The sequence below is a fragment of the Hemicordylus capensis genome, chromosome 4 (genome assembly GCF_027244095.1).
Source record: "Hemicordylus capensis ecotype Gifberg chromosome 4, rHemCap1.1.pri, whole genome shotgun sequence".
Classification (NCBI taxonomy): domain Eukaryota; kingdom Metazoa; phylum Chordata; class Lepidosauria; order Squamata; family Cordylidae; genus Hemicordylus; species Hemicordylus capensis.
Genome location: NC_069660.1, coordinates 204,740,738 through 204,763,681, shown reverse-complemented (window position 1 = coordinate 204,763,681; position 22,944 = coordinate 204,740,738). Strand labels below are relative to the sequence as shown.

The 22,944-nt window shown below is 41.2% G+C and overlaps 1 protein-coding gene across 2 annotated transcripts in view; it reads right to left on the bottom strand.

The window, feature by feature from the left end:
• The window catches only part of MYLK4 (myosin light chain kinase family member 4), a 158,373-nt gene that overhangs the window by 25,976 nt on the left and 109,453 nt on the right, over positions 1–22,944 (bottom strand). For both annotated transcript variants that reach the window (XM_053245451.1, XM_053245450.1), the window contains 4 exons: positions 13,467–13,533; positions 9,457–9,901; positions 4,446–4,717; positions 2,948–3,053 (listed from right to left, as the gene is read on the bottom strand). In XM_053245451.1, coding sequence (XP_053101426.1) covers positions 2,948–3,053; positions 4,446–4,717; positions 9,457–9,901; positions 13,467–13,533 — 890 coding nt within the window. The remainder of the gene's footprint in view (positions 1–2,947; positions 3,054–4,445; positions 4,718–9,456; positions 9,902–13,466; positions 13,534–22,944) is intronic.

Here is a 22,944-nt window from a genome sequence, read left to right as displayed (position 1 = left end):
AAGGTGTGTTCTGAGTAACAAATGCACTCTATTTTGTATTATACACTACTTTGATCAGAAAGGTTTTGCAGGGGTCTGGAAGACATCTGAAGGACATGGAACCCCTTCTGTGCTCCAAGGCTCTATTACCTTCCATATATCAGCCTTCTGCCTCAGCCTATCAATTAATGCACGAGCACAAGGAAATGGCATAGGGCTGCCACCATGAAACAAACGTAGACACTGGGCATAACCCTTTAAATCTCCCAATGCAAAGGGATACAAAGCAGCGCTAGCTCCTCCCTCTTCATTCCTGCCATCCAGCCCTTCCCTCACCAACTTCAACAAGCAGATACTGAACAGCAGGTAAGGAAGGACAGAGGATGACAGGACTGGGGTCTGGGGAAAGAACAGGCAGTCCTGCTACATCTGGAGACTGAAAAGGCTATATCTGGTGCCAGGGTTGCAAGGTGGCAACCCTAGGGCAGGGCTGAATAATGTTGAAGTGGTTCTAGTTGATTAGAGCAAGTGAATCCAGCCAAACCCTAAAGGGAAGAAGAAAAAATAACCTCTGTGTGATGGGATGAGGCCACAGCTCAGTGAGGCCACAGCTCAGTGCTAGATCATCTGCTTTGCATGCAGAAGGTCGCAGGTTCAATCCCTGGTGTCTGCAGGAAGTGCTGGGAAAGGCTCCTGCCTGAACCATGGAGATCCAGTGCCAATCAGTGTAGACAGTACTAAGCTAGGAGGGCCAATGGTCTGACTCAGTATAAGGCAGCTGCCCATGTTCCTATATCAAGATTGCCCAAGAGAGAGCAATAACATACACAACAGGCACCCACCAGACCCATCCTGGGACTAGCAGTCTTCCATGTCCTAGACTGCTCTTAGTGTTTTGCGGTGCTCTGTAATGTTGCACAACTACTAGTGGAAGACTTTCTCCAGGACATACTGTATATGTGTGAGAAGTATGCAACAAATTGTGTGGGGTAGTGTAACATTCTAACAATTAATTACTGCCCCACACTGAGCTAGAGGAAGCACATCTTCCACTAGCTAAAGAGCTAATCTGGAACAGAGGTTGGTAATCTGAAGTGGTACAGCCCAAAGATATATAAATCATGTGGATCTGCGGGTCAAGGCCGACGTCTAGACCAATGTTGCACATATGCAACAAAACTGCGCCAGTGCAAGACAGTCACGTAGCCGTGCAAAGTCGTAGGGTTGTTCAAAATTGTGCATTTATACCATTGTGCAAATGTGGAAAAGATATCACAGCAGAAGGCACACCTTGTTGCAAAAACTCTTGATGTAGTGCACATGGCTAGCACAACATTCTTGCACTACAACATGATTGCACAAGCACAGCATTTGTCTGAATGTCAGCCCATATATTTATCTCTTAGTTCTAGCTGGACCTCTGAAAACCTGTCACAGTCCTGCCTAAAATATGAGGAAAGGTACCAAATATATACTAATATAAGTTTAAATAGAAGGGGGGAAATGGGAGTTAATCCTGAACTGACTCTTGTGTAGTATAACTGGCAGAATCTGAGATGAATTCAGAATGGCTATGGACCTTGAACCAACTTAAGTAGTGCAGTGGGGAAATTCTTGACTAACAAGCAGAAGGTTGCCGGACAGTTCAAATCCCCACTGGTATGTTTCTCAGACTATGGGAAACACCTATATCAGGCAGCAGCAATATAGGAAGATGCTGAAAGGCATCATCTCAGACTGTGTGGGAGAAGGCAATGGTAAACCGCTCCTGCATTCTACCGAAGAAAACCACAGGGCTCTGTGGGCACCAGGAGTTGAAATTGACTTGATGGCACACTTTACCTTATGGACCTTGAAGGCCCTTCAGGCTGGGAACCTTGCTGCCCTCACTGAGACTGTGAGCAAGCTGATAATTTGACATTTTACCAGCACCATGGTAAAAAAAATGAGTAAAACATGGGTAATTAAAAGAATTAGAATAGTCTAAAGATATTTTTAGAACCGTTAGTATGTTACATAGCAATTAACGCTGAATCTATACCACTGTCCAGGTTTCACCTGCGGTGGGCGTGCGCTGTCCTTATTGCTCCAGCCTAATCACACTACTGCTTGTTATGTGGTAAAACTAGTACTACAATTGTTGGAAGTGAAGGACTCTGCGCTGTCTCATGTCTCAGTGACAGAGGGGGACAGACTAGTGAGTCAGAGGGCTAGAGGGGTCAAGACATTGGTCATCCCTTCTCTACTGCTCTGACATTATCCCTTTGATATGTAGAATGCTACTCTTAGGGACTTCCTGCCTGCCTGCCTTCCACTTCCTCTTTCCCTTTCTTCTCTCTTGCAACACACATGCTCCTCTCTCCCTGTACCATGTGTGCAGAGATGCAGAATCCATCCCTGGGCATCCTGCTAGCTAGCTAGATTAGAGAACCTATATCTCCATTTTACTATCTAGCAATAGCAATAGCAATAGCAATAGCAATAGCAATAGCACTTACATTTATATACCGCTCTATAGCTGGAGCTCTCTAAGCGGTTTACAATGATTTAGCATATTGCCCCCAACATTCTGGGTACTCACTTTACTGACCTCGGAAGGATGGAAGGCTGAGTCAACCTTGAGCCCCTGGTCAGGATCGAACTTGTAACCTTCTGGTTACAGGGCGGCAGTTTTACCACTGCGCCACCAGGGGCTCAGAATGGAGAATGGAGTTCAGAATCTAGAATGGAGTTCACTAATAAAGACTCCTTATATTGATTTGAAACTATGAACTTTTACTCTCAGCATATACGCATGCCTAGGCAGACTACGCTGTGTTGTGCCTCAGTGCACTCTGCTGTAATAGAAGAGTATCTCTTACCAGAGAGAATTCCCAACAACAATCCCCTGCAATATTGCTTGTTTCTCTGTTTTGATAATTTGAAGGAACTTGTTCTGCCAACAATGGCTTTTCTCTGTAGCACTTACCCTCCCAAGACTTCACCCTTGTGGACATGATAGAAGCTATTGATCCCTGCTCTTTTTGCCGAGACGATCCGATGATCAAAAGGGGCTGAAGGAGGTGGGCTGTCATCTACAAATAACAAGACAGAGTGCCTGTTAATGCCACATATGCTACTAAAAAATATGGACTCGCATACTGTGTAGTTAGCTGCTGATCTAAGCAGCAGCTATGCTTGACATGAGCTCTTTTAAGGCTCATCATCAGCATGGCTTGAGAAGACAGGGCTCCTTGGCTACTGCATCATCTTCCTTCCGCTGCTACTCCCCATCTGAGTAGCAGCAGAAGTGTGATGTCACAGCAGCCATGGAGTCTCCCTGCCTTCGCAAACGGTGCCTGAAGGGTTTGAAGGACTCCAAAGCAACAAGTGCACCTGTCATTTAGATTGGCAGCTCCCTGCGCAGTATGTGAGCCACAGTTAGGCCAAATGTTCAGCAGACTAGGACTTTCCATCCAGATGCAGGGGCAGATCTACAATTGAGCAAATGTATGCAATGAACACACTAGACCACCACTAGGGGGAGCCATGCCCAGATTTCAAACTTAAATCAACATTTCCCCATAGGAATTAATGGGAAACTAAAAAATATTAATAATGTCCGGATGGCTGTGCAGAAAGTTCTCAAAATTCATATAGTTGTAGCACATGACAGTTGCATTAAAGGTGTGTGATATCAAAGATATCAGTCCACACATTGATTTTAATGGATTAAAAAAATCCTCAACCTTTTAAAACCTTTAAAAAAAATTCATTAAAAATCAACAGGTGGACTGATCTCCTTGAACATCCATGCCTTTTAATCCTACCACCATGTGCTACCAACATATGAATTTTGAGAACTTTCTGCACAGCCACATATGAATTTTGAGAACTTTCTGCACAGCCACTTTGGAGTTATAAAATGGGGTGCAAAAATTGGGGACACTATTCCTTTTATAAGGCAGCAAGGGTCAGTTTCCTCCAAATGAGGCTTGAATGATGGGCAGAGTGGGGGATTCCACTGTTTAAAAGTGTCAGAACCACTTTGTTTCATGGCAGAAATTTACAAGAAGTTCTGGAATTAAATTTTTAAAAAAGTTTCTACAACTGTTTCAGAGCTTCCAGCCCACCCATTCAATAGTTATTAATCTTTTTGAGTTTCCCATTGGTCCCTAAGATGAAATTAACCAATAGGAGCCATGTTCAATTCTTGCACACAGACCCCTTCGGAGCTTGTTATGCCAAAGCTTCCACACACCCTCCAGAATCTATTCTGAATTTCAGAAGTCCAATTCTGCACTTGAACTGATCAGAAACTGGTGGTTCTTGGGAGTTGTAGAAGATTTGGAGGCTTTTTCAGTGCAGCAGGCCTCATTCCACCTGTATGGGTTTTCTGTTTAGGGGGGCAGGCGGAGCAGTATACACTTAGGATTAATTGTGCTGGGAATTGTCATGCATATGCAATTTTGAAAGCTGTTGTGTACCAATTGTAAAAATGTCTCCTGAAGCAGCCTCTTGATTATTTTCGCTCTTGTTGGTAGCAGAATCTGATCTCTCAAGTTTTTCTGACATCGTAGGCTCTGCTGTCCTGGGCTTATCTGCATCTTCTGGTTTTTGTTCATTACCAGTATTTGCCGCGGCTACCCTGCTCTTTTTGTTGTCCTCCTGAGTAAGCCCTCCATCATTCACCCGTCGCTTACTGCTGCTGGTCTGCCCGTCTTTCACAGAAAATGGGGCTTTTTCACTTTCTTTATTCCTACAGGACAAAATGTAGATTATTCTAGTGCCATTTTTAGAGTGGAGGGTGTGTTGGAGGGAAATAGAGGCCACACATGTCAGGAGCTTATTAGTTTTAGAGGGTTGGTTGTTGTTGTTATGAGTACATTTATGAGTTTAACTGGTGACAAGAATGGAAATCTGTGTTTTAAAAAACCTGCCCACCTTTGGACAGCCAGTCTAGTCAAGTGGGATTGGACGTGGATATGGGAGATCTTGGTTCAAATCCTTGATCGATGCTTGACACTCAGGTCAGGTTCACATGTCATGATAAAAGATGAAGCTCTAGTTCTTGGAGTTTGGTAACAAGCCTGACTTCCATTGGGAGGGTCAGGAAACTGACATTGGTCATCTTGTCTGAATTTGCCAATGTCAGCTCCATCAGCCCTACTTACAGTTCCAAAACAGATATCTGTAACCAGCAGATGAAGTCAGTTAAAGAAATCATTTTTGGAACCATAAGTATGGCTGACAGAACCCAAACTGGTGGGTTTGGGCAACTTGGTTAGTGTTTCAGCCCCAAGCAGTTGGGCTCACTACTCAACTCTGGGAACCAGAGTCTCAGCTTTTTTTGTGTTGTATGACTCTGCCCTCACTGTTTGTATAGGAAATTAGTCTGACTACCAGTTTTCTCATCAATGAAACAAGACTCTTAATTACCACTTTCACAGGTTGGTTGTGAGACTGTATAAAATATGAAAAGCAGTTTACAATCTACAAGTGCCTTACATTATTAATAATATCAGAGAATCACCAATCACAGATGAAATAAACAGAGATGCTGCCAAATCCCACCTTCTCTTAACTCCCCAAGTACTGGCTGGGGCAGAAGTGTTTTCAGACCAAAAGCAAGTTTCAGACCCATTCAGAAAATAACTATAAGGCCTCTGATGCAGCAAGGGTTCCGTATCTTCACTGCTGCTTACATGTCATATCCCTTTACACATGCCCAGAACACTCTGTGGAATTCAGTCTCCACAATCCACTCTGGAGTTTCGGCAGGGCAGAACAGAATAATTCTGTTCCCCGCCAATACTTTCTGGTACAGAATCAAGCCATTCTGCCCATCCCTAGAAACAGGTGCGGAAGGAGGCCAGCGGCAGCCCAGGTACAGCTTGCTACCACGGCCCCCCCTAGCCATGCCCCATATGTCACGTCAGTCTCTGACATCAGACACAGGGGACATGTTTTGCTCACAAACAGGGCTGCATGCCCTATTTGTGAGTAAAATCCGGCCAGTGCCGCATTCTCAGGGTGGCCAGGGCGGCTCTCCCTGCCAACCTCTGCCATTGGGGGCATGGCTGGGGTGCAAGGCACAGCCGACAGCCCCTGAAGTGTGGCAGCCCGTGTTATTTGGACCCGTTCGCACTATGGTGGCTCCACCGGTGCATAGAAATAAGAAGATATCAGAATATATCAAATTGATATATTAATTTGCATTGCATTGATTTGTAGACTGGGACATGATTCTTTCTATTGCTACCTACCACATCCATAAAAAGCTGGGCCTACCATAGAAATGTTTCCTTTGTTTATAATGATGACTAGGACCAATGGTGTTGGCCAAAACCCACAAGGAAGCTACCATGTGCAAATTCTTCTATGGTGCTCTTGTGTAACTCTTATTCATTCCAATGGGGCTTATTCAGGAGAACTTCCTGACAGACTGGAGGATTATAGATACCACTGTGAACAAGCATATCCATTTGGCTTGCTGGGCAACTTTCATGTATTTACATGGCTGTTGGGCCGTGTAATTATCACAGCATCTGCTCAAGTCGAGCCAAGGGATGGGCCACAGCTCAGCAGTAAAGCAAAGGTCCCAGGTTTAGTCCCTGACATCACCAGTTCGGACTGGGAACAATTCCTGCCTGCAATCTTGGAGAGCTACTGCCAGTATTGTGTAGACCATACTGGGCTAGATGGCTCAATGGTTTGACTCAGTAGAAAGCAGCTTCCTAGGTTTAACATGAAAGGGCCATAGCAGAGGTAATATCAACTGGAGGCCCTTTTATAATATCTATATTGTAGCTGAATATTATTAAATAATGGCTGCCATTATGCACAACACTAACAGGGATGGGAGGGTATTGCAGCAGTGCTGTTGTGAACACAGATCATCTACATATAATGCCAATTGACATTAAAGCACTAACATTCTACTGTTAATATTGTTACTCTCCAGTGTGATAAACATCAGTCAGGGCCAAATTAGATGCAACTTGGCAGAACTGTAATTAGGTCTCCCAACATTTTTTTTTCTTGGTGTAATCCATGGGACCCCATGAACTGGACTAGAGCCACAGACTTGGGAAAGTGGAGTTTAGCTCTTTCCTGCTACACCACTTTCCTGATCAGCTTCCCCTCCTGAAGTTGCAATTATTTGGGTAAATAAGAGATGGCGGGGGATCTCAGTGTTGAATTTAGAAATTATGAGAGTTGAAAACCATAATGAAAGTTTATTTTGCATGCTGCCTTGTTTCCAGCTCACTAGCAGTTTGTCATTATAATTGTTCTGCATCTATTATTATTATTATTATTATTATTATTACATTTATATCCCGCTCTTCCTCCAAGGACCCCAGAGCGGTGTACTACATACTTGAGTTTCTTTTTCACAACAACCCTGTGAAGTAGGTTAGGCTAAGAGAGACATGACTGGCCCAGAGTCACCCAGCTAGTTTCATGGCTGAATGGGGATTTGAACTCGGGTCTTCCCGGTCCTAGTCCAGCACTCTAACAACTACACCACGCTGGCTCTCTATATGACAGATAAAAGAAAGGGAGGCATTTTATTGAGACCCATGAAGTTAAAAGTCACTTATAGTTGACTGACTCAATGTTGTCCACCCCTAGTTTTACCTAATTTCATTTTTAACTTCAAACCCATAGGTGATAGATTAAAAATTGATACTGTTTTAATATCAAATATTTTGTAGGATATAAAGCCTCTCTTACAAAGAATGATTTTCCTCAGTACTTTCAAGTGAGACATTTTTACATGTTGAGATTGCAAGGGAGCATACCATTAAGACAAATGCATATTCTGTCACAGCTGTATTAACTTTTCCTGGATTTAGAGAATATTAATCTGATCAATTCAAAATAAAATGGAACAGGTATATGTGTCTATATCTGTAAGTAACTGAAAAAACTATAATCACCACATGATTTTTCTCTTTGTCAGAATTTACTGGTCTACATATGCAGCAGAGAAATGGGAATAAGATAGTAGCATTCAGAGGTAAGAGAATAGATTATATCACCTTAGACTGCAGGTGGGGAATCACATTTTTGAATGCTTCCCTACGAAAGAAAGAAAGAAAGAAAGAAAGAAAGAAAGAAAGAAAGAAAGAAAGAAAGAAAGAAAGAAAGAAGGGAGGGAGGGAGGGAGGGAAGGAAGGAAGGAAGGAAGGAAGGAAGGAAGAAAGAAAGAAAGAAAGAAAGAAAGAAAGAAAGAAAGAAAGAAAGAAAGAAAGAAAGAAAGAAAGAAAGCTAGCTCTCTGCAATGAGAAAACTGCCCCAGTATGGAATGGACTGGTCTAGAACCTTTTGCCCTGATCTATTTATTAGCTTGCCTTTATAACCATCGGGGTATATTTATTTGGGGAAACATTCAGAAATGGTATCCTCCAGTCTGAAGTGTGCCATTCACTCTACAATCTCAGGATGCTGCCACCTTATTCTATTGCATATGGAATAAGGCAAAAGACAAGCACATTCAAGATTTGTGATGTTTAGGGATGTGCTTGAATCATTTCAGGAAGCCACAGGGAGGTGGGAGGGCGAGTGGTCCTTTCCTGCTCCTCCACTGCCCCGCTGCAGGTCCTTACCTGTTCCTCCACTGCCCCACCACTGTCCTGGTCATGGTGCTGTCCTTCCCAAAAGGCTGCACACTGTAACAACAGTGGAGGGGAGGGCAGAGGAGCACGTAAGGACCTCTGTGCCTCGTTCTTACAGCTACAGCTTGCCCCCACAACCTTTCAGATGCAGCCGCCCAAATCATTTTTGCGCCTCTCTAATGAGGCTCCGAAACTATTTGGGCACATCCCTATTCAAGATAGGGTATACTAAAAGGTTTTCCTAAAGGGTATCCTAAATTGAATTTCCCCCCAGAAAGTCTGTGAGTTTGGGAAATGTAATTGAACAAGAATTGTGTTATATCTCTGGTGGTCCAGTGGTGGTCCAAACTTATTGGATGTGATAACTGATGCTATAAATAGTATTATGATGTGCTGCCTAGGGAAGTGCTACAGTGCTATATATAGTTTATCACAAGGGATTACAAGACAAAATAGACTTCATAATGAATCTGCAAAAACTGTGCTGGCTTGACACCGGAAACTTGAGAATACTCAAAAGTACCATGTTGTGTTATTTGTACATGTATTTATTTTATAATACTGTGATTATATAACAATATATTAAACAAAACAACACACTTCAACAATTATTAATTGTTTGTACAGCTCTTTCATTTTATCATCCCCAAACCAAAATGTTCATGTTTTGGTTGTCTCACTAGGACAGGTCTTGTATTTATGCCCACTCAAAGCTGGATGCAGCTGATAGGTTTGGTCATGGGACATGGCACTACCTTTGCACTAATCTTATTTAGCTCCACTGCTGATGTATGAATCAACCCCTACAGTCCGATAAGCACTGTGTGATGCTCTAGAAATGAATATAAAGTGATATGGTATGATGTTTAAAACATACTTTGCATCTTGACCCTGGCTTTTTGGTGAACCCTCAACATCTTCTGCTCTTTCTTCACTTTGGGATGTACTTGCTCGTACTTCCTGCTCTTCATCCTTGTTAGCATCTTTTTGTTCAGTCTCTTTTCTTACTTCCTCTTGGCTTTCTTCAGACACATCACACTTCTTTACAAGTCCTAGAGAGTCACTCTTTGTATCTTGGCCACTTGTTTTTTTATTAGCTTCATCCATGGCATTCACTTCTACCTGGCTTTTTCCTGTTGTCTTCTGAAGAGGACTTTTCCAGCTGTTGCTATGGCTTTCCTCTGCATTGTCCTTTGATCCTCGAGTATGGGATTTAAGCAAACTTTTCTGAACGAAAAAGGTGCTTGCCTCTGTATTCTCCTTGTTGAGCTTATGGACCTTTTCTGTGTGAGAATAAGATTCTGTCTTCTCCTCAGATTCTTCTAGAATCAACCAGAAAACACCAACAATATGAATAAAAGACTTGCATGGTGAGAATAATTTCAATTCTTTATAGAACATGCACCTTTCTCTCTTTCTCGAAAACCAGGAATATATATATATATATATATATACACACACACACACGCATGCATTTGGAAAACTTATATCCAGTCTTCACTGAAACAATTCACAAACATGTATAACAGAACCTCAAAATATTAACATCTGACATACACTGTCTGGTCAATCAAATTCCATCTAGTAAAAATACAAATTATAAGGAATGCATCACTGCCATCATCCTCCCTCTTCTGCCACATTCACCCAGTAAGCCCATTTAATCAAGTGTGATATGATTGTGACGTGATATGTGACGTGATACAATGGTATTCAGCATTTCCTCTCAGAAGCTTCACTCCACTGGTTGACGCTTACAGAGTGTAATAAAATGCTGAGCATGATTATGTCACCTCACGTGGCTTGTTTATTATTTATTTATTATTATTTAAAATATTAATCCCCCACCCCGCCTCCAGTACACTACTGCTTGGGGCGGCTCACAACCTTAATAAAACAGATACAATGTAAAATAAGAGACTAAATGTTGTTAGGGAGACATGCGAGGAGATGTGGCTCAATAGTGACCATGTGTTCCCTGCAACAAAGAAAACTGCCTAAAAGCAAAGGAAGCTGTAAAGACAGGTTGCATAGAGAGCTAATTCATTGCTAATTCATTGCAATTCATTCATTCATTCATTGCAATTCATTCAATTCACTGGATGAATTCAATTCAATTCAATTCATTCATTCATTCATTCATTCAATTCAATTCATTCAATTCATTGGGTTCAATTCATTGGAATTCATTCATTCATTGCAATTCATTGCTAATTCATTGCATAGAGAGCTAATTCACGAAAGGTTTAGAACTTAGCAAGAATCTTAAGGCTGTTTTACTTTAAGTTTTGTACTCAGGTATGGATACTTTTTTGCATGATCTCTGACATACAGGGTACTGTATCCTCGTTGTTAGTATATGTTGGTGGATTTATGTTTCATCATGGATTGATTTTTTTTAAATTATTTACTGTTATTTTGCTATTATTCTGTAATATTATGTGAAATGATTTTTCATTTTGAGTTATATTAAATGATTACATAGTTTTCATGTTGAGTTATATTTTTCATTAGGACCTATTCTGATTGCATTTAATTGTTAGAATGTGGATTTTGTTATTGTTTTGCCATGTTATAGGTATTAAAATGCCTTGAGTAAAGCAATGTAGAAAAGTAGTGAACAAATTAGAAATGAAATGAAATGTCTGAATACAGAGCTGAAATCTTCACTAATATCAGTCATAAAGAGAAGAATGAATAGGTTGTTATAGTTTTAGAAATCCCTGTACTAGCCAAAGGATCTTTGGGAAATGAAAGCTTGTATAGTCTAAGAATCTAACAAAGTTCTTGAAAACCCTTTTCACCCAGTTAGCGCAGTATTATATTAATAAGATGTTTAATGACTATCTTGTAGCCACTCAAAGCCTCTTTTGCCAGTAGGCCTTTAAGTCATAGGTTTCTTGTTTTGTGTTGTTTTCAGGTTTCCCAGTCATGATGCCCAAATACTTCAATTTGATTTCTTGATAGTTTAATGTGCAGGGTATTGAACATTCAAAAGTATCTGGAAAGGAGTAGTTCTGCATGCTGAAAATACAGGCTGACATAATGTGCGGAACAACACAACACTAGCGTTGCCAATCAGCTGGTACTGCTACACATGTGTTGGGCAAGCAGGAAGTTGTGCAACTACTTAAAACTGCATGCCTGCACTTGCGCAGCACTACTTCCACTGAACAAGGGAAGTAACACTGAACAACTGTGGTACACAGTTTTAAGTAGTTGTGCATCTGCCGGCTTGCACAGCACCGTTGGGGCTGCCTGGCATGTGCGTATCAGCAACAGCTGATGAGCAATGCCAGTGCTGTGCATCACGTCAGCCACTCCCACTTTAAGGGTTACTGGAGAAAAGCCTGGAGTGGCTAGCAAGCTCTTGAAAACACATGCACACATACACAATACATGTACACATACATACATACTGAACTAGGTGGGTGGAGAAGCTTTTACAAAACTTGATTAGGTTAGACAAGTTCTGGAACTGCACAAGACTCTCCCTCTAAAGATTCACAAAGAAACTTTTGATGCCTTCAATTATCTCCAACATCTTAAAAGCCTATTTAAACTTTTGTTTCTGTTTTGTATGGGCTACAGTGGTTAGGGATGTGCACAAAATTGGTTTGCACAGTTCAGTTAGAATCTGAACTGGAGTCAAACCAGACCAGACATGTTCAGTCCCCCCAAATGGAGCCTCCAGTTTGGTTTGAACTCAAACCAGTTCGGGCCTGGTACGGGAGTGCCTGGTGGCATTACATTTTGTTTTTAAAAGGTTTTACTTACCACCACCATGGGCTTTGGAGGCCTTGGGGGGGGTGTTGTGGCCGCAGGGGGTCTTCGGTGGCTCCCCCTTCCCCCACTGGCCTCCCCCGAGTCTCCATGGGTCCGTTTGGCCAGTTTCAGGGCCATTTTGGTCCTCTGCATGTGTGGCGGCCACCTATCATTCTCCCTGAAGCACTCTGTGACATTCAAAAAGATGTCCCTGAGGGCTGCCCTACCCTCAGGAACATGTTTTTGGGTGGCACAGAGTGCTTCTGGGGGAAGGGGAGATTGTTGAAATCTTCTCCCACCTTGTTGCATGAGTGGTGGAGCTGAGGTAGTTGAACTCTTTAGAAGCACTGGTGTTTCTTCTGTAGCACCAGTACTTCATTAGTCTAGATGTTAACCAATTAAAAAAAATTAAATGTGAGAATTTTGTCCTTTTTCTGTTTACTGTTGTTTCTTTGCTGACAGATAATTTTCAGGGTAAGAGAATACTGGTGAACTTCTCTGAACACAGAACAACTTTGGGACTGTAAAGCTCAATTCTGCTTTGAACTAGGAGTCTTTTCAAACTCCTAAAGTTATTCTCCGAACCTGAAGTTCACCAGCATCTCTAATCCAAATCACAGTTTAAAAATGAGAAAGAGAATCCATTTGACCTACTGCTTTTTTCACATGCCAAGATTTTTTTTTAAAAAACCTCTTTAAAGTGGTCAGCTGACCTATATTTCCTCGCATTCTAACTTAATATCAAAGCTAATCCAAAACTTTATTTGCAGTGAGCAAAAAAATTGCAGTAACAAGTTAAAGCAAAAGAGAATTAACTAGATGCAGTAGTAGAATTTTGTCTCAAATATGTAAATATTGCTATTAATTGATAAGTAACCTAGCTGTTCAGATTAGGTAGTGCTGGCATAAGAGTTGGCTGATAATACAACTAGCGTGTCTAGAAGTGTAGGGCTGGCACACATCCCATGGGCAAAATTCCAAGGTTGAGAAATTTCATCCCAGAATGCCCTGCGGCTGAGGATCTCTTTTTCCACTGGGAGAGTCTAGACTTTCTGTCTAGGGTACAAGAGTGCATTAACAATGTCCTTTTCTTTAGGTTCAAATAGAATAAAAAAAATTAACCTGAAGAATCTGGTGGTTTCTTCTTTTTTATAGATTTTGTTCCTTTTGCAGTCAAATACGACTTTTCCTATGGGAAAAAGAAACAAGCACATTAGATCTTTTATCCAAATTGCATACTCCCTTTGCAAAACTTTGAATTTCTTCTGTAAGTCACTGATTTTCTATGACCCTCAAAATCCAATTCTGAGAGTATCTCTGCTTATTTCCCATTTCAGTCACCATTCTGAATTGTATTATTTTGCAACTGCAACATACCTATTTGAAGCGAATAGTGTCCATTTAAGGAAGGCACTCTAGACCCTTTGCTTCAAAACGATGGCATCTGCTTGTCTGATGGAAAGGTACATGAAGATTTCTATGAACTGTTGTATTTCTATTTGTGGGCTTTGTAGTTGTTATTTTTACATTTACATTTACATTTTATATCCCGCTCCTCCTCCAAGGAGCCCAGAGCGGTGTACTACATACTTAAGTTTCTCTTTCACAACAACCCTGTGAAGTAGGTTAGGCTGAGAGAGAAGTGTCTGGCCCAGAGTCACCCAGCTAGTTTCATGGCTGAATGGGGGATTTGAGCTTGGGTCTCCCCGGTCCTAGTCCAGTACTCTAACCACTACACCACGCTGGCTCTCATCATTATTTATTTATCATTACTTATTGTACTAATAACGATAAATAATAGTTATCATTATTTAGTGTACTGGCCATTTCATGCTTTGCTGAGAAAAAGATTTTTGTCTGAAATTCTCAATTTGTCTGCAATGTCTAGCATGTGACTATCCATTACTTTCTTTCTGATTAACACAAACATATGATATGCAAAACTCCTACTGAATCTTTGTTCAAGCAGCACAACAACCAATCCCTTCCAATAAGCAGAAATAAATTTGCTGCACAAATTTTAATTTCACAGTGGATAGCTATTTGACGATATTTTAATTAGCTGAGTGGCCAATCCCACCCCTCCCCCCCGCTGCATTGTTAGCTGTATATTTTACAATTTATACTTCTTTCTGTTTTGCGATGTCCAATAAGCGAATAAAGTGAACTGAATTCTGTGTAAACGTTGCACCATTACTGCGCTTTAATCCACAAAGTTACAGCAATGTACGAACAATATTATAACATGCTCACAACTGAATGCCTGAAAAATTAATTCTTAAGCAATTAGTGGTTGCTCTGCAGAAGTGAATAAGTAGACTAGTTGCTTTAAAATATGGCTATGCAAGGTCTCTATTGCTCCACTAGTTGATTTTAGAGGCCTGAAACCAAACACCAGTCTAGTTCTTTTCAATCCATGTTTGAGATTCCTACCATACTTGATATCTCCTTGGTCTTTGGCTTCCTTAGCCCTCAGCACCCATGCTTTTCTAGCTCCTAGCCTCTCTATCTCATTTGCACTAATAGCATACATTCTGTTCTGGCCCCCACTTCTATGAGAGGTTTTTCTCTCAGACAAACCAACTTTCTCTTTCCTTTACAACAACAGGACTGACGTTAGCATCTCGTAGTTAACCCTTCCCCCTTGACAACCAGAATATTCACAAACATTTTGATGATCACAGCAGCTCAGCTAATGACTCGATGAAGGAGGTTCAGAGATGATTGCCAGTTTTTTGGTCTGCTTTGTATTTTAGCTGTTCTTTCAGATTTCATTTAGATATTATCCTGATGACAGAGAAGCATTAGAATAGAAAGCAGCACTGTAAATAAACCAATGTCATTCACTATGGAAGACTGATGACACATTTATCAGGGTTCTGTATACTGTATGTCTCTATAATGTTACAGTGACATCTAGAGGCAGCTCTTCCTAATGAATAGCTCACAGAAAAGCTATAAGGACATCAGAAAATAAGATTTGCCTCACTAGTCCACTGCAAGATTCATCTAGTCTAGCATTCTATTTTCAGAACTGGCCAGCTTGGTACCTCTAGGAAATTTACAAGATGAGTTAATCCTCTCCTCCTGTTTATTGCCCAGCATTTAATTATCTAGAGTATGCCATGTATAAGTGTGCTTTGTGGCTGTTAACATAAATATGGATCATGTGTTTTAAAAATTCATAGACCACAGATGAAATGGTAAAAATAACAACCCCAAATTTAAATGGTATAACCAGCATTCAAGTTAGTGTGGGTGTGTGCGTACATTATTAAAAGGAGTGAATTGGGGCTAATGAAACTACCAACCAAGTCTGCAATTTGATGCATATTTAGTTGGGAGTTGGATAATTCCCACTGGATATACCACAATTTACTTCTGAACAAAAATGTATAGAGCTAGGTTGAAAGTTTCCAAAGCTGCATGCAAGAATTTCCAAAGCATATTTACTTAGAAATTAGTTGCACTGGAAATGGTAGAACTTCCTTCCAAGGAGGTAACGGCTAAGATTGGGCTGCACATAATCTAACTTCCTTGTAGATTAATTAGAGCATCTTCCTTGTAGCATGTAGAAATTCTGCTGTCTGCTCTTCACGTAATTATTGCAAGACTGTGGCTGGGAAATACAGGTGGTCCTTGTTGTTCATGCGGGTTCCGTACTCACTTAAAGGCAAGGATATGGAAACCGTGAATGATGAAACTTTGAGTCAATGGGAACTGGGATGTGTGTGTGTTAGATCCCTAACCAAATAAAGGGCCAAAAAAGCAAGGGGGCAGGGCAGTACCTTATTCTCCAGGCCCTCAGCTCTCCAGCAATGCCCTGCAAGCAGCCAAATATTTGCCGGATTTTTTTTTTAATAGCCACAAAATGGCTCTCTGCTGGAAAATGGCAGTGGGGAATTAAATCGGAAGTCATTTCCAGGTCACTTCTGCCCACTCAAAACCACAGATAGGCAGATTTCATGGATAATGAAACTGGGTTTCTAAGACCAAATCATGGATACATGAAACCATGGATACAGAGTCTGTGGATAACAAGGGCCACATTTTTAATAGTATTCACAATATTTCTAACATCAGTGTGAATTGCGACAGCCACATTATTCATGAACTGATAGCAATTATATGATCATCCAAGTGGGGGAAGTGGGAGCAGTTGCCTCCCTGAATCATGGCCATATTAGATTTCAATGAACATATTTGTATGAATATACTTTGCCCTGCTATGGGAACATTTCTGCAGAGCAGGATTATCAGAGATTTCTGACAGCCTGAACTTTTTATTACATTCTCATCGAGGAACAGTTTTTTCATTTCACCTCCACAGGGAAAAATCTCCCAGGTGATAAGAGGGACACTGTATTAATGGCTTTTGAACGTGTCATCTGAATCCTTTGTGCTGTGCATTTGACCTCAAATAATTAATGGAGTGGTTTCCATTAATTAATAGAATTGTCTTGTTCACTTGAATGAAACAGATTGAAACTTTGTTTCAAATTAAAAATGTATATATATATTTTTAAAATTGTGCAGCTTAGGCATATATCTCACAATCAGCAACTAAGGTGATCAGCCAGTGCCTGGTCTGTACTACTTCAGACTTCATCTGGGACAAAATGTGACAGAATGCTCTTGCACAAAAAACATTACTACTCAGAGAAAATAAGCATAGAGGGAAATTAGGGGGAAAGTGAGCTAGAATGCTTCTTCCAGATATCTTGTTTTCTAAGCAGGGCCCACCCTGGTTACATATGAATAGGAGACTACAAGTGTGAGCACTGTAAGATATTGCTCTCAGGGGATGAAGCCGCTCTGGGAAGAGCAGAAGGTTACAAGTCCCCCCCACCCCCCTGGCTTCTCCAAGATAGGGCTGAGAGAGATTCCTGCCTGCAACCTTGGAGAAGTTGCTGCCAGTCTGTGAAGACGACACTGAGCTAGATAGATCAATGGTCTGACTTAGAGAGGAGAGCTGGTCTAGAGAGGAGAGCTGGTCTTGTGGTAGCAAGCATGACTTGTCCCCTTAGCTAAGCAGGGTCCATCCTGGTTGCATATGAAATGGAGACTAGAAGTGTGAGCACTGCAAGATATTCCCCTCAGGGGATGGAGCCGCTCTGGGAAGAGCAGAAGGTTTCAAAGTTCCCTCCCTGGCTTTTCCAAGATAGGGCTGAGAGAGATTCCTGCCTGCAACCTTGGAGAAGCCGCTGCCAGTCTGTGAAAACAATACTGAGCTAGATAGACCAGTGGTCTGACTCAGTATATGGCAGCTTCCTATGTTCCTAAGTTAGCTTTTATTTTAAAGGCTGTAGCCTTCATTTGTTCATATGAACTCCTACCTGCAGTTTGAAGTGGTACAATCCAGAGACAGGTTTATTACTCCTTTGCTGTTTGTAAGAACGAGGCCTCACTCTAACGCTACAAAATATTTATTTTCAATTACCACTCTCAAGCATCCAGCAGGTCATACTGTAGTTGGCAGCTGTGAAGCAGGTTACATTCAAAGGGGAGCGGGTGTTGTGCCATGCTGAACAGGGTCTTCTTTCTTTCAGGTCTCTGGCTGTTCCCACCAGAACACATTATTTGCCAAAATATTCTTGCTAGGGCAATGTGTTCTCTGAGCAGTCATTGCAGAAGAGCTGCCTTTAACTCTGCTCACCCCACTTCCTCCCTTGACTGCCTTGGTCTGACCTGATACTTGGATGAGATTAGTTGAAGAAATATGTGCTGAAAAGGGTAGGAATTAGACATTAAGGCGTCATTAGGCATACATAGCACAAGTTTTAGTAGCAAACTGAAATTCAGCCCAAAATTAACTTTGCAATTTTATGTACACCTGACTCTTTTTGGAAAAGAAAAGAGCTCCTGAATTCCTTCTTTATGTACCACCAAGCAATGTTTCTAATAGCCAACTTTTATTTTGTATTCACCTAATAAAACCCTTTGATTTTCTTCCCACTGCCAGAAGCTCTATAATGAATGTTTTCATGAAGTTGCCTCAAGCTTTTACCCTTTATCATCCCATCAGTTTGAATCTGGTGCCAAATTGAACTATTCTGTGGCTTCAGTTCAATTGCACTTAACAGGTCATAATATATGGAAATTTGCATTTGCAAACACTACATTGCCTGCACAAGAGTGTTTACATAAGGGCTGCTTAAAAATGCCCTCAGAGATTTATTAGGATCAGATATCTCACTTCAATGTCAGTCCCATTAATAGTTGTGGTTGAGTTACCTGATCTGAGTGATGATACCACCAAGTACTTCAGCATGTTATTCCCAGACAGATTAACTAACATTGTGGATTTTAATACATAAGCACCAATACAGAGGAGAAATTGAGGCTGTGCACAAGAGCAGCCCTACCTGAGTAGGGCTGCTCATGTGCACTGCCATGATCGAGGCTGATCCTAGCACTGCCACTTGTGAGCACTGTAAAATATTCCCCACAGGGGGTGGAGCTGCTTTGGGAAGAGCAGAAGGTTTCAAGTTCCCTCCCTGGCTTCTCCAAGATAGGGCTGAGAGAGATTCCTGCCTGCAACCTTGGAGAAGCCGCTGCCAGTCTGTGAAGACAATACTGAGCTACATAGACCAATGGTCTGACTCAGTATATGGCAGCTTCCTATGTTTCCTATGTTTAACTGGAGCAGTTCTTCAATACACTGATATCTTTGACATCAGAAAGCGCTTGAGACATTGCCTTACTCTAAACGTTCCAGGGATTCTGAAATGAAGCACTCCTCTTACAAACGTCTCCCCATTTGTCTTGTGACATTTAGTAGTCTACAAATAGCGACATTCCATTCATTTTGATTTGTATACTGATGAGATTCAAGATCAGGGTATACCAGATAAGCTAGTCATGGATGGCTGATAAGCCATCACACTTACATGCTCTTCATGGAGTCCTTTCAAGGACATTAAGGGACTCATAAAACTTGTGTTTAATTCTCCTGTTGGAGTTTCCCTATTAGCCGGCTATGTACTAAATGGATTTTTTATTTTCTTTAATAGCATGAAATTCTTTTTGTTGCTGTTCTTCAGCAGCACCATGCCACAAGACAAGGCAAGAGCAGCAGAAGAAAGGCATGGTAAAGGCAAAAACTGCACGGATTGTGCTTGGGAGGACCAGTTCTAGGTTTATCTGAGGTTGCTAGCCTTTTCACCTCAAACAATGTATTTTCTGGTCAATCTATTTTCAGGATTGTCAGAGCTTTAAGGATGATATTTGACTGCAAAGCCTGATTCACACAAACAAGTATACAACTTCATTCCTCATCTCTTCACTATTCTATACTTGAGGACTTCATAGGTGATCACACATACACAATGTAGGATGTAGTGAAATGTATTATAGTGACTACTAGTAAGGAACACTTCACATGTGCATGTTCATAACTTCTTGACTATAGCATCAAACCACAAACCAGAGACGCAAGTTTTGGGTGGTATAGAAATATAATAAATAAATAAAATAAAAAATAAACTGCAGATGTGAACTAGCCATTATAATTTAATCAACACAAATACAATTTCTACATCATCCAATGTCACTTCAAATCCAATATTTTTCATGGGAAACAGTTCACATTCGGTTGAGAGGCATCATGATAAGCCTCCAAGTAATAAACATGCATGTGTGAATCAAATCTTAAAAGATCTTTAGAAGCCATATGCTCAAGTACAGAGTGGGGAAGATCTGGCTTTGTAGCAGCACATGTGAAAGGGACCTAGGTGTCTTAGTGGACAACAACTTGAAAGTGAGCCAGCAGTGTGTTGTAGCTGCTGAAAAAGCCAATGCAATCTTATATGACATTAACAGAAGCTTAGCGTACGGATCACAAAAAGTAATTGTTCCACTCTATTCTGTGCTGATCAAACCTAGCTTGAAATACAGGGTCCAGTTCTGGACCCCATATTTTAAGATGGATGTTGATAAACTGGAACAGGATCAGAGGAGGACAACAAGGATGGCGACGCTGCAAACCAAGTCCTATGAGGAACAGTTGAAGGAACTAGGTACGTATGTTTAGCCTGCAGAAGAAAAGACTCAGGGCCGGGAGACATGATCACCAGTCTGAAGGGCTGTCACACAGAAGGAGGAGTGGACGTGTTCTCTGTTGCTCCTGAGAGCTGATATAGAACCATTGGATTGAAATTACAAGGAAGCAGATTTAGGCTATACATTAGGAGGAAATTCCCAACTGTCCTTGTGCAGTGCTATGCTCTCCTTCACTGGAAGTTTTTAAAAAAGAGGCTGGACAGGCATCTCTCCGTTCTTTTTTTAAAAAATTCTTGCTTTAAAAAAAAAAAAGACTGTGAGTCCGTATGGGATAGGATTATTAGTTTTAAAACTTCTCTAAAGTGCTCTGAGCCTATCAGAAATAATGGGATAGAAATCTAAGGAATAAATAAATAAACCAGAAAAAAGTAGAAAAAGTTGAAAAAACACTATTCCATAAATCTTTTTTAAAGGAAAAGACACAGGCCCATCAAGATGTGAGCCTCAGTTAAATGAACACTAGCAGTGCTTTATGCACTATACCGGCTATCTGCATTTTTATTAAGAAAAGGTTTCGGTTATCTGCATTTTTATTATGAAAAGGTTTCAACACAGAAAGTCCTCCCCCCACCCTCCGCAGACAGTCATAGTGAATATCTACAAGCCTAGAATAAGTGGTGATGATATGATGCATGGTTCTAACTGCAATCCAGTTTGGAACAAAAGGCCTCAGAGTTTTCAGTAGTTCTCTAGGAAAACTACTGTTTCTCCTCCCTGTGGAGTGGATGATGAGTTTCTAATTGCCAATTGTACTCAGAACAACAGTAAATACTAGGCCTAACATGACAGGTAGTCTCAGCAAAAGAAACAGACAAACCCATATGTAAGGTATTACCAAGACTTCAGTCCATTGCTTGTTCAAGAAAATCTGAATTGCAGTCTGTTTTTACATAACATTGTACAGATGCATGCTTAGTAAATCCAGCTGTGGTTTACTGGACAGAGCCAATGTTTTTCCAAGGATAGTTAAGTTGATTTTGGATTCTGTTTGGCATTATTTTGCCTATAGAAAGAGAGGGGTGGGTTCAGTGGCTGAGATACAACACTGTGAGCAGCACACCCAAGAGGGTTGCAGGCTTGCTGACTCCACAGGTCTCAGCAGCCCACCTGTGCTGAAAAGGAGAGGCTCTGTGGGAGCGACATGTTGCATTGCTGAATCCCAGCAATGCTGAATCCCAGCATTCCTGAAATTAGGCACAACAGCAGTGATGCAACGTGTCATTCCCACAAAGGCTCTCACACCTGCACTTCAGCAGGTGGGCTGCTGAGAGCCGCAGAGTCAGTGAGCCCACATCCCCTTAGGTGAACAGCTCATAGTGCTGTATCTAAGTCAGAGACTGGTTCAGACAATAACTTTGCTCAACTGGCCTGCCCCACATGATAAAGACATGAGTGCACCATGAATGTGTGTGTGGGTCTCTCCCCTGCATGTTGTTTCCTAATCATGTGAAATGTCTCTGTATCACTCATCTACACATAGTCCAAATACAAATTTGGACAAATCACTCCCATGTGATTAAAGGATGGCATACTGTGGAGGGAGATATGTGTGCTCATGGCGGTGAGTCAGTCAAGCAAAGTTTTTCTTTCCAATTAAGGAAAACAAGTGAGCGCATGAGATTGCAGCAGTTCTTACGTGGTACAATTTAGTGTGGATGCACTCCCAGATCCACACTAAAAGCCCGCCTGTGCTCTCCACTTGGCCTTGTATCTTAAGAAATGCTTTTGATTCTTCCATATGGCACATATGCTAGACTTACAGCACTATTTTCTCTATCCACCATTTTACCCAGCAGGTTGCAATCTTGTTGAGGTCCTTGGATCTGAATAACATCAGAATTAGAACTCATGGTTCACATACTATTAGGCATAATACAGCCAAAGCTGATCCCATTGATTTCAGTGAGAACATTAACATACTCTTTCATTGGAAGCAATGGGACTTCATTCCCAACATCCAAACTGATACTATTCAAAAACAGCAGCACATATCAGCTAAAATAAATTTAACAGACAGTATAAACGTTTACTAAATTACCTCTGAACGATGATTTGTCCACCTTGATATCCTCAAAGAGGAGCATGTAAACAAATACTTTCCAGGCTTCCATTCTTTTGCGCAACAAATTATTTTTCCATTTGGTTATCATTGTTATAAAGTGGTGCTTGCAAAGTTATCGAACTTATAAGGGAAAACTTTGGCGTGGATTACTGGAAAGGAAACACTTTGCAAGATGTTGCCCTGCTGCTGTCCAGGCTCCTTTGGCCTTTATTGAATTACATATGTTTACTCCAGCATGTCTTATCTAACAAGGAAGTGGCCATGGGGCTGTTTAAGGATAATGATTTTGAAAAGTGCTTTGACTCCACAGTGAATTTTTTTAAAGTAATCTGCACTACTTAATATGGCATTGGGTACTAGGGATGTGCACAAACCTGTTTGGTATTCTATACTTAGAATGCCGAACAGGTTCGGAACCCCATGTTTGAATGGGCTCGAATGCGGGCGTGGCTTTAAGGATGGGGGAGGGTGCACTTA